Source organism: Maylandia zebra, linkage group LG17 (assembly GCF_041146795.1).
Source record: "Maylandia zebra isolate NMK-2024a linkage group LG17, Mzebra_GT3a, whole genome shotgun sequence".
NCBI lineage: Eukaryota > Metazoa > Chordata > Actinopteri > Cichliformes > Cichlidae > Maylandia > Maylandia zebra.
In genome coordinates this window covers 34,819,125-34,833,272 of record NC_135183.1, presented here as the reverse complement: position 1 = coordinate 34,833,272, position 14,148 = coordinate 34,819,125, and the positions used below count along the sequence as shown (strand labels likewise).

The window sequence follows — 14,148 nt, the reverse complement described above, 5'->3', positions numbered from 1 at the left end:
TATCAATGAGACCGAAAAGCTGGTGTTTAGTGTGGAGCCTTAAGGCACACGAGTACAAGAATTCAATGTTTTCACTTCATTTTAAGCATCTCCAGTGTTCAGTGAACTTTATTTTTTTTGTTATCCTCTGAGCTAAAAAATAATAATACAAAGATTTATTCAGAAGACAAAATAATTTCACGGAGAACGTGTGGTAGCTCGTTTCCTTGCATGAGAGCAGATAAGATTTAGATTCATGACTATGTTAATGCAACACTGATAATCTTTTGTAGTGGAAATGTGATACCTGGAGAGATACTTTTTATTATTCTGTAAAAGCACTGGTTTCACAGTAGTGGTCAGCAAATTTAAAGAAAAAAATCCAACACTTGTTTAAGTCACTGTTTTGATGGCCTTTCTCTCCATCAGCACAGTTTTTCTCTCCAAGTGCACTCTGACAGGAGGGAAGTGAAACACACTGAAGGCAATGTTGCGGTAACCTTCTATGAAGGTCAGAGGCTGATGGGTGTCCTGGAGTAATTCTATCTTGGTCGCATTAGCCTCCATCAATAGGTGCGAGTACATCTGCATAGCTGGGCTCGTGGGGCTCAAGTCCTCACGTTTGTCATATCTGTTGAAAATGGGAAGTAAAGTGTTAAAAATGTTTAAAATAATATTTTAAGTTTACTTAAAAAGCTAAGATAAAAAAATAAAGCTGTATTTATTTTTGTCACTTTGATGATGTAACCTGCTTCATAAGGCTTTCACAGACATGTTTATTGAGGTCCAGCATGTCTGACCTGCCTTTCCAAAGTATTTGTACTGCAGTACCTATTCTGAGATTGTAACAATTTCCCCATTTCCAAATGTTACCCATGTTATAATATTTGAAAAAAGCTAAAACTGACAATACAGATACTGAAAACTGAAGTGAGGCCAAATTTTTTTCTGAATTCTAAGCTTAACTCAAAACACACACAAAAAAATAGAAAATTTAAAACTGTATATAAAAAAAAAAAAGAAGATTGGTGGACAGATTTCAGATCAAAATAAAACACCAACCTCCAGTTTTTGTTTAGTTGTAGGAAGCGTGAAACTCCAGTCTCAGCAGTGTAGGTGTCAATGTGAACAAATACATCTGAGGAAAGACAGCAACAATGAGAGTTCACTAGAAAACCACGATTCTTTATCTCCTGCATTTCTGACAGACTTTTAAATATGTAACTGTGTGAGCGCTCCCTTCAGAAAGAAAAAAAAAAGCTTGATGTGATTCCAACCTGCTGAGGCTGGCAACAGCCGGTGTAGTTCCTGCATTCCTCTGCCTCCAGGGTAGTTGTGGTGAGAAACATAGAGGCAAATACCAGAGTATGCCGTGTTTGCCAACAGCTGGCCAACCACAAATGCAGAACCCAGTTTGTATATCCAGGATTTCTGGTAGTTGCACAAACTAAATCACATAGAAGGAGGAAAAAACAAACAAAACAGTAAAAAGCATGACAAACAGCTTCAGCTCTCCAAATTTCAATGTCAATTTTAAGAGAAAGGAAACTTTTTAGGATCATTCACTCTTCTTTCAATATAAGGACAGGTGCCGTACGTTTCAGCTTACATGAAAGAGCAACCACGCGCAGCCACCAAACTGAGCACGGGAAAAGTGTATATGATGAAACGCAGCTCTTTGTGGGGCAACAGTGAGTAGAGCAGAATGAAGCCCACTGTGGGCAGCAGCAGTGCTCTCATTCGCCTGTCAAGGAGGCCAAGGGGGACAAAGAACAGCGTGCAGCCCAGGGCGCGAGGTACAGCAGAGTAGAAGTACCAGAGAAATGGAGAGGTTTACTGGGGAGAATAGTCAAGGACTGCTATAACCAACCAACAATAAACCAACAACAATGTCATAAAATTACCTGAATTTTAACTGAGCTAGAATGATAAAGGAGACTGGACTCATACAGGAATATTTTAACAAAGGGCATCAACATGCTGTTCATCAACACGCTTTTAAGATACCATGAAACTAAAACATTTATTAAATTAACAGTTATAAACTAAGAAATCTGTTGCTGTGAAATTGTGCAATACAAATAAAATGACTGAAATATTCAGTCCAACAAGGAAAGTAATTTTTCCACAGTCAACAAAGTCCTAACTCTAACAGTTATCCTCTCCTACTATTTCCATAAAGTGAAATGTCACATTTTCTAATACATTGTGTTTTTCTTGTGGTTGTCATTTCCCCCCCATAGTTTCCCAACTATCAAACAGCTAAGCAAACAGGATGTGCTGGAATAAATCAAAGGATATTCCCCAGTTGGAACTTTTGTTGAGAATGGTGTTGTACCACAAAACCTGGCCTTCAGGCCACAGGAGCTTCCTCCAGAAGAAGGTATCAACAGCCACTGTCAGAGCTGCAGGAGACAAAGGAAAGCAAACACAAACAGTGATCAGCACGTTTTTAATATTGTTAGACATACACTGTATTTATTATAGATGAACCACTAACCTAATGACAATATCCCAGCAGGAACAGTATATTTCAGCAGCTGCAGCAGCCCCAGCTTCCTGCTCAGGAGCGACATCAGTAACATGAGGCCCATAAAGATGCACAACTCTGACCGGAACACAATGATGACCAAAGCAGACAGGGAGATGAACCGGCCATATCTCTGAGCCATCCATGATGTGAATGCTATAAGAACTGGGCCGAGAATTTTACTCATCATTATAATGCTCGATTATTTAAGTTCCAAAAATAACAAAGAAAGAAACTAGAACTCAAATGAGAGCTGATGGGTTACCTAATGGCAGGGCGAATACATTGGGCAGTGTCCTTGTGCTGTAGAACATTAAATGAAACTGAGATGCACATATAAGGCAGAAAAGGTCTGCAACTGTGGAGCCAAACTGCCTCCTTGCTTCTCTCTGCATGTGCCACAGTGCACCGATGACGCACACTCCCAGGGAAGCTCGGACTGTGCAGAAAGAACAGCACATTAAACATCTCTTTAGAGCTTTTAATTACCTTTACATCTCAGTGGTTTGGATACTAAACAACAAAAAGTGAGATGGTACGCTACCTATAAGCTGTGTGTAGAATTTTGGTGCATCCAGCAGGGAAGAAAGAAAAACAACAGGGGAGGAGAGCGTGGAGAGGAAGAGGGGGCCAAGGAAAGTCCGCGGCACCACACCGGGGAACTCATGATGGTCATACTGAAAAGAAAAAAAAAAAAAGGTACTTTCTAAGACTTATACAGCCACAAATCACTGTGATTTAAAGTGATTTAAAATCCTTTAAATCACCGTATAAGTGATTTAAAGGAGCTCAAAAACAAGAGTAGATAAAACAATCTAATCTCTCGCTTTCAATCAAATCACATGACCCTAAGCAAGACCTGGAATTTACCCAGATGTCATGGATTTTTTTCTCCCTTTTTATCAGAACAAACAAGTAAACTGTCTAAAGCATCTCTGTTATGTTAAAGTCAGGACTCTCTTGGCTGTTCTAAAACATGGATTTCTTCTTTCTAATCATCCTATAGTTGGTTTTTCATTGTCTTGACTCTTCTAAGCTTCAAATCATGGAGTGATGCCCCAGTATTTTACTGTATGTATGTTTTTGACTGAATTTTGAATTTATTACTCTCTGCATGTCCAGATATCCAGACCATAAAAAAACAAAAATAAAAAGCCAAACCATGATCCTCCCTCCACCGTGCTTTACAATGTCTTCACAGCATTGTTTCACCCCCTACACTGTACAGTGCATGCTTCTTATAAAGGTAAACCTTTGTCTAATCTTCCCAGAGAAGATTTATCTAGTAAAATTGAGCAACATTCAGGCATTCTCATGCAAATTTGAGATGTGTTGCAATGTATTTTTAAGTCATTCTCACAGTTACTCTGTCATCTGTGGAAGAATACTACTGACAGCTCTGTACCATGTAGTTCATCTTGTAGTGAACACCTAATTAAAAATATCACAAGCTGTAAAGACTGCTGCAAATATTTTTGCTGTCTATTGGGTTCGTTTTTGTTTTTCCTTTTTGGGGGGTCCAAGTTTCCTAAGCCCTAGTCCAGTCCTAAGTTTCAGGACTGCTTACTGTGCTCTTGACTTATTATTTTTCAGGACACCCTCATCACAGGGAACACAACAGTCCTGCATGTTATCAAGTTGTAATATATTGTGATAAGCAACATTGTAATAAACAATAAAATAGAACAAAAGCATTGATGCCACAACAGAACAGAATAAAGCCCAATAGATACTGATATTGAGTAATTTAAAAATTCCGATATATCAACTTATTGTTTTTCTTTCAGGCACACAAAACATAATAAATGTCAGGGAAATCTGTTTATGTGTAGTTGTTTATGAGTCTTTACGAAGGTTATAAGACATTTCTGTTTAAAAATGTTTTATTGTCATAACAAGATCAGCTGGTTGTTGAGTTTGTGGCATTTCAAACAGGTTTTGCCAGGCTAGCTTCAGAGTGCCCTCTGGTGTACATGCAATGCAACATCAATACTCCGAAAGGTGATTCTCCAGTCTCTTCTTTGGATTTTTTAAATTTTAAATTTCTTATAAATCTTGATAGTGATATATCAGAGCACTACAATGAAGGCAGAAAAGAACTGCAAAGCAATGTTAATGCTGAAAGCCAACGCTGTAGGTCAAGTCTAGTCAGTTACAAAATTTAGTGACCCTAATATTAGTCCTCATTAGGACCACAGTTATTGGTGGCCTCCATGGCATAAATCCAATAGGTCTCTCTTTGTTTGAGGCTTTGATTTTATCCCCAACCCTGGCATCAAAGCTCGTAGTTCCCAGTAGGGTCGAGTTACTCCCATGATGTGCTTATGTGTAGTGCCTTACAATAAATCAGGTTAAATAGGAACAGTATACCTATGTTCAGCCACCCTGTCCCTCAGTTTTGGTCATATTTTTCCCCATGTTTCAACAGAGCTCCTGTTATGTTCTCTTGTTTTATTGTGAATGAATGTATTTTTCTAATATTGTGACGTGAATGGGTGAGGATAAGACCACATTTATTTTTTTCTTGTAGCTATAGGTTTACGATGGAACAGTCCACACCGCAGTATAGCTGTCAAACTACTGGTGTGTATGATTTTTATAGCAAGCATCAATAGCAAGCAGAATGTTTGGGACGTAGCATTACATCAAAAGTAGGATTTAAACTGTACCCGCAGCTGTCACATTTTTTTTTTCATAATGTACCTTATATTTAACATCTTTAGGGCCGTAAGAATGGTATTCTATTTTTTAAAATGACAAAAAGGGAAATTGAATATTACGAATGTTTTATTTACATCCACGGGTGCTTTCTGTGTCCACTTAGCTTATTAACACATCAAATGGCTGCATGCTTACCTTGTCAAAGTCAAGTCTGTGATACAGAAGGTCGTGTGCCGCCTGTAAGTTGAAGCTCTCCTCAACCTTAGTGAACGGGCAAATAAATAAATGCAAGAGAGCCACGGAAGCTAATAAAAACAACAGTGGTAGCCCCAAAACAGTCCTCTTTTCAGCCATGACAGCTGAAAAAAAAGAGAAAAGGCTAGTTTTCACTTCCGGCAGTCACAGGAAGTGAACGATGCAACTTTTACTTTGGCTAAGACGTTGAGGGGTTTTTATTAGTAGGGCTTTTGAGAAATATTATTGAAACCTAATTTTAAAAAAATGAAAAAAAATTATTTTGAATTTACCTGCGAGCTTCCTGAATTTTCCACGTGGGGATGGGTTTTTTTTCTATTGTCCCGCGCGTGGCGACTCACGATTGGTTTTCCATTTTATTGACAGGCGGTTACAGCCAATCACCACAAGCCACAATTCGATTAAGACGCTGACGCGGAAAACCAGAACCGCTTCAGGGTTGTTGTTTTTTTCCCATGTAACCGGCATGTAAATACCATTTTGTCACGCTTTGCATAGATAACGCTATTTTTCATCTAATGTTAGGAACACCTCGCATAGATGTGTCCGACCGCTGCAGCACTTTAACATCAGTGAAAAGCTTGCGTGCTAGTGGCTGGAGCGCTCGTCTCCTGATATGAAATTGTGTGAATTGATCTGCTGAGATGCTGTCCACCGGTCCAGAGCTGCGGCTGCTGCGCCTTTTGTCTTGCTTAACTCTTGTCTTACTTTGTCAAGTTACTGACGCCAAGAAGGATTTAAAAAGCGCCTGCAACACCTGCCGGCAAATCACCGAGAACTTCAACAAGGTCAGTGAGCGTTTGCAGACCTTCTTCCTTTGTGTTGTTTTTCATTGTGTTGACATGAACATACGTCAGTCTAATGTAAGATGCCTGGGTGTCCTTTACTCAGTGCAGGGTCCTTCTTATTTCTGGGCTCAAAAATTAAAATGTCTGCGTTGTATGTCAGGGCTTCGAGAGAACAGCAAACCAGAACTTTGGAGGAGGAAACACAGCCTGGGAGGAGAGGAAATTGTCTAAATATGAGACGAGGTGAGACAGCCAAGAGCCCAGCCTACAGGTCACCCTGCCACAGGTCCTGTGATCTGAGCTGTTTACTTGTTTACTTTTCACCAGACCTGCTTTCCATCAAATGAAGTTGTTTTCTTTTCTTTTCATGCAAATATAAATCTTCTTGTACATTTTGAGATGTATGTTTACAATCTCAAACTAACTTGTGCACTTGTCTCGTCTGCTGCTTTCCTTCCACCCCAGCGAGATTCGGCTGATGGAGATCGTGGAGGGGCTGTGCGACAGCAGCAGCTTTGAGTGCAACCACATGGTTGAGGAGCACGAGGAGCATTTCGAGACTTGGTGGTTCAAGAGGTGGGTTGATGCAAATGACGTGGTTGGATTTTAAAGGGGACCTAATGAGTGATGGACACATGGTCAGGCAGGCTGGCAGATGCTGATCAGGGTTGTTTGCGTTGTTAACCTGCTGTTAAACCTCGTCTCTTCCTGCCTTGTTTTCCTGTTGCAACACAGGAAAACGAAACATCCCGATCTGCACAAGTGGTTCTGCATAGAGACCATCAAAGTGTGCTGTCCAAAGGGAACATTTGGACCCGACTGCAATGGTGAGAATTTACAGATACACCCCCCAGTGCTCCAGTTATTCCCCCAGTGGCATTGAGTGTTTTTGGGTTTTTTTTGTTTTTTTAAAAAGAAAAAAATCTACCAAAAAAGCTGCAGAAGCTACCGTGCACAGAAAAAGAGAGATCCCAAGAGCGAGTTGTAAAATTTGGTTTAAAAGCACAAAAATAATTTGTCTGTCTTCATTTTTAAGCCTGTGTGGGGGGTTCTGAGCGACCCTGTCACGGGAATGGTGCGTGCGATGGAGACGGGACCCGTGGGGGAAACGGGAAGTGCAGCTGCCACCACGGTTATACGGGCGAGTTCTGCCTAGACTGCATCGACGGCTACTTCAACGAAGTGAGGAACGACAGCTTTTCTCTGTGCACAGGTAAAAAAAATAAATAATAAAAAACTCAGTTTAACTAAATAATAGAGGTGGGGATCACCATACATCCCACGATACGATATTATCACAATACTTAACGCACGATACGATATAAAAAAATTTTTTTTTAAATATTTTGTGATATTCAGATTCTGTACATAAAGGTAAACTTTATCAATATTCATTTTATCTAATATCAAAGTCTCACTCTCAGTCTTTCTCTCATTTCAGTCAGTTTTATTGTTGACAAACTGAACGGTTTGTATTACAGTCTAGTCCAACTTAACTGAATGCAACCATCTGGTACAATTATAGCTATTCTGAACTATGCAATTTATGAAAACTATGCAGCCCATTCAGCAACTGAAGAATTTGAAAGTAAATTAAAACAAAATATAATTTTACGTTAAATAAAAAAGTTTTAAACTTAATTAAAATAAAACATGTCTTAAATTAAAATAAGTAAACTGTCATGTTGGTGCCAAAAAAAAGTTAAACACATTTGGACAGTGAAGGAATGTCAGGATTCTTGCTCAGAAAAAGGAGCTGATCAGTCCACAAAAACTTTTTTTGTAACAAAATATCGATTTCTGCTGTCCCTGTAATGATACATTATTAGCAAACAAAATATCACGATACTACACAGTATCGATTTTTTTCCCCCACCCCTACTAAATAAGTTACCTGCTGTTGCACCAGAAACTCATCACCAACATGAACGTACTGATGGAAATTTGGTCTTCACTTCTGCAGAATGTCACTTCTCTTGCAAGACCTGCACTGGAGCAAACAATCAGGACTGTGATGAGTGCAAGGAAGGCTGGGAGGAAGACGACCAGGAAACTTGTGTAGGTAAGACAACGTGTACTGGCTCTCCATGCTACATGACATTCTCTTAACAAAAGTACTCCGATAAAGAGGTCATCTGAGCTATTGTTCTTGCTGTTTGGGTTCCATCATTGTTCCAACTTTGATTATTATACCACTGGTTGGATAAACCTGCAAATCTCCGATCTTTTTGCTGTTTCATAACAATTTATTGACTACACAAATTGTTGCGAAATCAACCATTAATGGACGGGTTAGTTATATTTTAAACTCAGAACAGTACCAGACCTCGTAAATTCTTGAAAATGTTATTTTTAAGTACATTTATGTTCATTTTAAAACTTGATGCTAGTAGCACAAGTCAGAATGCTAGCACAGGTTCGTCCAATTTAGCCTCAGTTTTCTGTTCTTGGCTAATACCCGGTGTGGTCTTCTGCTTCTCCGAGGTTTGATCTGCTGTTTTAGAGATGCTCTTCTGCATACCTTGGTTGTTTGTTTGAGTTAATCTTGCCTTCTTGAAGGCTTGAAGCAGTCTGAGGGGTATATTATGAAGTGAGATTAATGGCCATGTCAAGCTAAAAGTGGACTAAAAGGCTACATGTATAAAGGCCAATTTATACACCATGGAGTCCTACTTTAAAGAACTGTCATAGGTTTAACATTGTCTATTAGCTTGGATTTAAGAATTAAGAGTTTAAAATCATAACTCAGTGGAAAAATGAGACTAAAACTAAAACGTGGTGTTTCATGTCTACTTTAAAGCAGGGTGACGCGCCTTCACCCGTACCTCTGCCAACCCCTGCTTGATTCGTTCCTTTATGTACATTTTCCAGTGTCTCACACACACTCTTTTGGCTGTGTACACAAATTATGGGGGCATACGCCATAATAAGTAGGTTTGGTTGAGCACAAGAATGACAACATTACAGGGCGCAAGTTTGATAACATCATGGAGAAGCTAACGGCTCTCCAACGGGAGATTTAGAGACCAGTGTTGGACTGTTAGAATTGCTTTGAAATTCATATGAGCTGTTCGCACTAAAGTAAAAAGCACCATCACTTCATGTGGATACCCTTTCAGCGCCAGCTGCGGTCGCAAGGCTGGAGCCGAACAAAAACACCCTGATAACGACTGTGTTTAGACTGTTCCTTCCCATTCCATGCAAGGCCACCTGGGTTGGCTGGAAGACTGTTTGCTTAGCCTAGCAGGGCGAAGGACACTGTCTCGCACACACATACATATACACTGATATGCACACACTCATCGCCCCTCCCTTTGCAAACGCCTTCGATGCTTGTTCCCTCCTGGGAACACGGCGGGTCTGAGCCCGCGCTGGAATGGTAGCGCTGGGCAGGATGGCTGCTGTGTTTGCTTCGGATTACTCCTCACCCCCCACCCGACCCTGTGGCTTGTCACGTGTTCCATAATGTTGTGCTGTGGACATGTATGTGCTTTTTGTGCAGAGGAGTTTTTTAGTTTCCTGTTCTTATGCTGTCCTCCCAGGAGCCCAGCATGAGTAGAGGTCTCTCCTTTTTTTTTTTTTTCTTTTTTTTTTCTTTTTTTTTTCCTCTTGTACTTTCCCATTGTAGTGTATATTTCAGTGTTTTTTTTTGTTTGTTTTTTTCTGTAACGCTACCGATCTCCGACCTGTATCCCCATGTGATGTCTGTGTTGTGTGTGTGTAAGGTCGGGGGGGGGGGGGGGGTGTCCCATTTCACTGCAGGGCAACCTGCACGTGTCGAATAAAGCCTTGATTGATTGGTTTAATTATGATCAGAATCATCTAAATCTTATATACATTAAATACAGGATGACAGAAGTGAATAAATACCACAGAAATGGAATGAAAGGGGAAAAAAACACCAAAATCATATTTGAACAATTTCATAATCAATACTTCGTTAAAATGCTACACTAGTGTAATTACAATCAAATGAGGTGTGTGTTAAGTTGCCTTAACCAGATCCTATACGTCAGCGGTCCCCAACCCACCTGTTGGGGACCTGTAGTGGGTTGCAAGAGGTCAGGGTGTGAAATTTACCGCTGCTATGTGTGGTGTGAAAATGAATGTTGACCTTTTGGCTGGGGTCAAAGAAGGCATGCCCAAGAACATCCAAGGGTTCGATCCGCCGGTTAGCATCCAAGTCCAGCATTAGTTTAATCAGGCTTACCAACAAATGCTGATCACTGTGGCATCCTGTTCTCATTTTCAATCAGGTCAACAAGACACTTAAGCTTTAAGTATCGGGTTTCTTGTGGGTGAGTCCTGTCTGATATTCAAATTATTCTTTTGTTTTAAATATATTCAGCAGTGAACACTGCAGCTTTCTTCTTTTTCTCAAGGACAGTCTCAAGGATAGCCTGGTGGCTGGCCCTGAGTGTGTATGATGAACCGGATTACCCGGGTAAAGCAGCAGCCTCGTAGCACGCTCCAAAGCTATTTAGCCCAGAGACCACGTTTCAATAATTAAATGGAATCTGAAGCATATCCTCTGGTGGCCTGTACCAAAGAGCCTGTGCACAGACACGAGGAACTACTGCGGACACATGACATGATAGGCCAAAGTCCATAACTTTGACTTTGATGGGACACTGATAGTGGTCCACAACCATTATGTTATCAGGTTTGCAGGCAGCACGTATGATTCTCATAGAACTCAAGTGGGATAGGTCAAACGGGTTTTATTCCCGGAGTTCATAATTTAAGAATATACATTGCTCAATGTCAAAGGAAAAAGCCGTCTCACTTTACAACATTGGAAGTGTCTGGATCCAAGCGTTTCAACTTCTCCAGGATGGAAATGTCACATTTTACCTGTTTACAAAAGTTTCATGGTGATTCTTGCTGTATTTGATAGTCACACATTGTGTTGTGGCATTTGGTTACAAAACAAAGTTGCCTTCTGTAAGCAAAGCCTCCACCAAAACGGGACCTTGACACTGTCAGGAGAGTGACTGATGTCCATTTGATCAGGTTCCCCTGGAGACGGGCACCAACTGCTCTTTGAATGGTCACAGGTGAATCTTGAGGCAGTGTAATAGTCAAACATTTTTGCTTTCACCCTCATTCTGCACCCACAATAGATAAAGCCAGAAGAAAAATGTTTTTGAACACAATTAAAATATAATGATCTATATCATATATATGATGCATATAAGAACTCTTTGAGGTTTACAGAGAACGGTCTGAAACATAGAAAATGTCCAGTGAGCTGCAGTTCTCTTGATGAAAATGCCAAAGTTCAGAAGAGAATGGCCAGACTGCTTTGAGCGAGTGGAAAGGCAACAGTAACTCAAATACCCGCTTGTTATAACCAAGATATGCATAAGAGCATTTCTGAACGCACAACACATTGAAGTTTGAAGCAGGTGGGCTACAGCAGCAGAAAACCACACCGTGTGCTACCCCTGTGACCTAAGAACAGGAATCTGAGTTCTCACCGGCTCACCAGAAGTTGGAAACTAGGAGTTTGGAAAGATGTTTCCTGGTCTGACGAGTCTCAATTTCTGCGGCAACATTCAGATGTTGGGGTCATAACTTGGTGTCGTAAAATGATAAGTCCTCAGTATCCACAATGTTCAGAAAACCTTGGAAAATACTGATACTGAATATGATCGCAATTTCATATTGGCACTGATGGGCTGCCCCAAACACACCCATGTGAAGACTTAGCATTACCTATTGACTGTGATGATCATCAGTTCATCATTATTAATAGGTGGATTTAATGCTAGTTCAGTCCCTCTAAGTGTTATATAGGAAGCATTTCCTATAAACAAAACTCAGGTCGGTCAAAATGAAAACCTACGTGACAGTTTTATAAACTGCCATTTTTAAATAGTTATATAGTATGATTCATTTTGCATTCACTCAATCAAAATTAATTTCCTATCTTTTTGGGAATACAGTATAGCATATGTACACACAGAGCCTGAATCAAACGCCTGGCTTAACAGGGAAAGTTGATAACCACAGAGGTAATACTTATTATGTCCAGCCAAGGTTTTAATTTTGTCAAACCATTCCCCTCTGACCTCCACCATTAACATCCAGTTTTGCCCCTGAGATCTAATCTGCAGACACTCACATTTTTTTGTGTTTTCACTCTGTGGTAAAGCACACAAAGAATGATCAGCAGATGGCGCTGTGTGGTTGCCAGCCTGTTTGATGGCTCTCTGTCTGATGTGTTGCAGATGTAAATGAGTGTTCCAAAGACCCTGTTCCATGCAAAGAAGATCAGTACTGCCTCAACACAGAAGGTTCCTACTCTTGCAAGGGTAAGAGGTCATATGCCAAACAGTAGCTTTTGGAGCAGTGTGGAAATTTGCTTCCAGTGAACTTATCGCTGTTAGGTGTTTCATATTACAATGTCTGATTGTTATCCATTTACTGACAGTTTTGTGAGACCTATCTAACTTTATTCGGTATGTTTGTTCCTCAAAGCCTGTGATAAAGTTTGCTCCGGCTGCACTGGAGCCGGTCCCGATAACTGCCAGGCTTGTGCCAGCGGGTACCAAGACACAGAGGGAACCTGCACAGGTATTATTCACTATTTGAAAGATTTCTGACACTACGTTAAAGTATCAGTCTCCACTTTGAGTTTAATACAAATGAAGCCAAAAGAAGCAGTCCTTGGAAGTAAATTCTTAGTGCTTCCATGCTGGCGACCTGTCCAGGGTGGACCCTGCCTCTCGCCCTATGACATGTCATTGATGTGCATACTGTAAGCATGAGTCTCTCATCACAGTAGGATGCAGGCTTAACTTTAGATCACTTTATATTTGCATATTTACATCTTCCCTTTATGTGTCTTTAATTGTTGTAATAAAAAAAGATATTGTGAGCTCCAGACTGCTGTGGATGGACAGAACCTCTTAATTCTACCCTTGGAAAGTCTGTTTTAGTTCCCCTTAACTGATGTCACATTTGTAAGGATAATGCATTTTTGGGTTGCACCCATGAAAAACTTCTCTATACATTTTATCTATATATTCGATTTTTATTTATTTTTTTTTAATGTATTTATTTAAATCTTTGCCAGATGTGGATGAGTGTTTGCAGTCAGAGCCAGTGTGCACAAAAGAGCACCAGGAGTGTGTCAACAATCAAGGCAGCTACACGTGCATCTGCTTTGAAGGCTACAAGGAGCAAGATGGGGAGTGTGTGCAAACACAACAGCCAGGTGAGGATGAGTGTTGGCATGAGGTAGCACAATACCCATTCTAACAAGTTTTCAGTAGTAATGTAGGATGTGAGGATGTTATTTAAGCAACATGTTTACTTTGTGTGCTTCACTGACTGCAGTGTGATTAATTCTATAAGTTTTCCTATGTTAGATACAGCCGAGGAGTCGGAAGCATCTGAGGCAACCGCGAGTCCACACGGAGAGCTTTGATGTCACAAACGGGGACCAGGAAGAACAAACTGTTGACATTGCTGCACATTCGAAGCCCCTCCTTCATAAAACTGTCAACCACATGCACTTAACGAAACAACGAGAGCCGAGAGGACGTCGATTTCCAGCAGAGGATGATTAACAGAGAAAAAAAAACACACACCTTTTACGCTCTCACCATGCTGGGTGTTGCTTTTCTCCAGTGTGCTCAGACTCGTTGTCTTTGTCTTATATGGTTTTAAAAAGCAACAATGTTTCAATAAAGATTCATTATGTGAAGTTTATCAAAAACTGACCGACGTCATCGGAATGTGGACGCTTTCAGCTTTGGGAGTTTTTGTGTATGTTGCAGCAATCATGCATTACCACAGGATGGCAGTATAGTCTTATGAAATAAAGACGCTCCAGCTTTAAACCATCTGGACAGGACTAGACGGTGCTTCTCTTGCCCTGATATCGCATAAATATTTTGAAGCTAGGCCAGATCACAGCTGTGTATT

At 40.5% G+C, this 14,148-nt stretch overlaps 2 protein-coding genes across 2 annotated transcripts; one reads left to right on the top strand and one right to left on the bottom strand.

Annotated features, from left to right (window-relative positions):
• Window positions 1-79: 79 nt before the first annotated feature.
• alg12 (ALG12 alpha-1,6-mannosyltransferase) lies at window positions 80-5,554 on the bottom strand. Its single transcript, XM_076875869.1, has 9 exons — window positions 5,366-5,554; window positions 3,054-3,186; window positions 2,775-2,948; window positions 2,480-2,674; window positions 2,282-2,384; window positions 1,589-1,813; window positions 1,257-1,426; window positions 1,042-1,117; window positions 80-610 (listed from the first exon to the last, which is right to left on the bottom strand). Exons 1-9 carry the CDS (start codon window positions 5,522-5,524, stop codon window positions 373-375), a joined length of 1,473 nt encoding a protein of 490 aa, XP_076731984.1. The 5' UTR covers window positions 5,525-5,554; the 3' UTR covers window positions 80-372.
• Window positions 5,555-5,809: 255 nt separating this feature from the next.
• On the top strand, window positions 5,810-13,943 carry creld2 (CRELD disulfide isomerase 2). The gene is made up of 10 exons (XM_004553950.3): window positions 5,810-6,213; window positions 6,374-6,456; window positions 6,679-6,789; window positions 6,949-7,040; window positions 7,250-7,426; window positions 8,177-8,275; window positions 12,447-12,530; window positions 12,697-12,792; window positions 13,295-13,435; window positions 13,590-13,943. Exons 1-10 carry the CDS (start codon window positions 6,070-6,072, stop codon window positions 13,646-13,648), a joined length of 1,086 nt encoding a protein of 361 aa, XP_004554007.2. The 5' UTR covers window positions 5,810-6,069; the 3' UTR covers window positions 13,649-13,943.
• Window positions 13,944-14,148: the final 205 nt, after the last annotated feature.

Coding starts and splice junctions, on each gene's coding strand:
- alg12 (XM_076875869.1), bottom strand. CDS start 5,524: ATGGCTGAAAAGAGGACTGTTTTGGGGCTACCACTGTTGTTTTTATTA. Junction 2,949..3,053: donor ATTCTACACACAGCTTATAG/GTAGCGTACCAT, acceptor CTTTCTGCACAG/TCCGAGCTTCCCTGGGAGTG. Junction 1,118..1,256: donor GCTGTTGCCAGCCTCAGCAG/GTTGGAATCACA, acceptor GTCTTTCCTCAG/ATGTATTTGTTCACATTGAC.
- creld2 (XM_004553950.3), top strand. CDS start 6,070: ATGCTGTCCACCGGTCCAGAGCTGCGGCTGCTGCGCCTTTTGTCTTGC. Junction 8,276..12,446: donor CGACCAGGAAACTTGTGTAG/GTAAGACAACGT, acceptor GATGTGTTGCAG/ATGTAAATGAGTGTTCCAAA. Junction 13,436..13,589: donor TGTGCAAACACAACAGCCAG/GTGAGGATGAGT, acceptor TTCCTATGTTAG/ATACAGCCGAGGAGTCGGAA.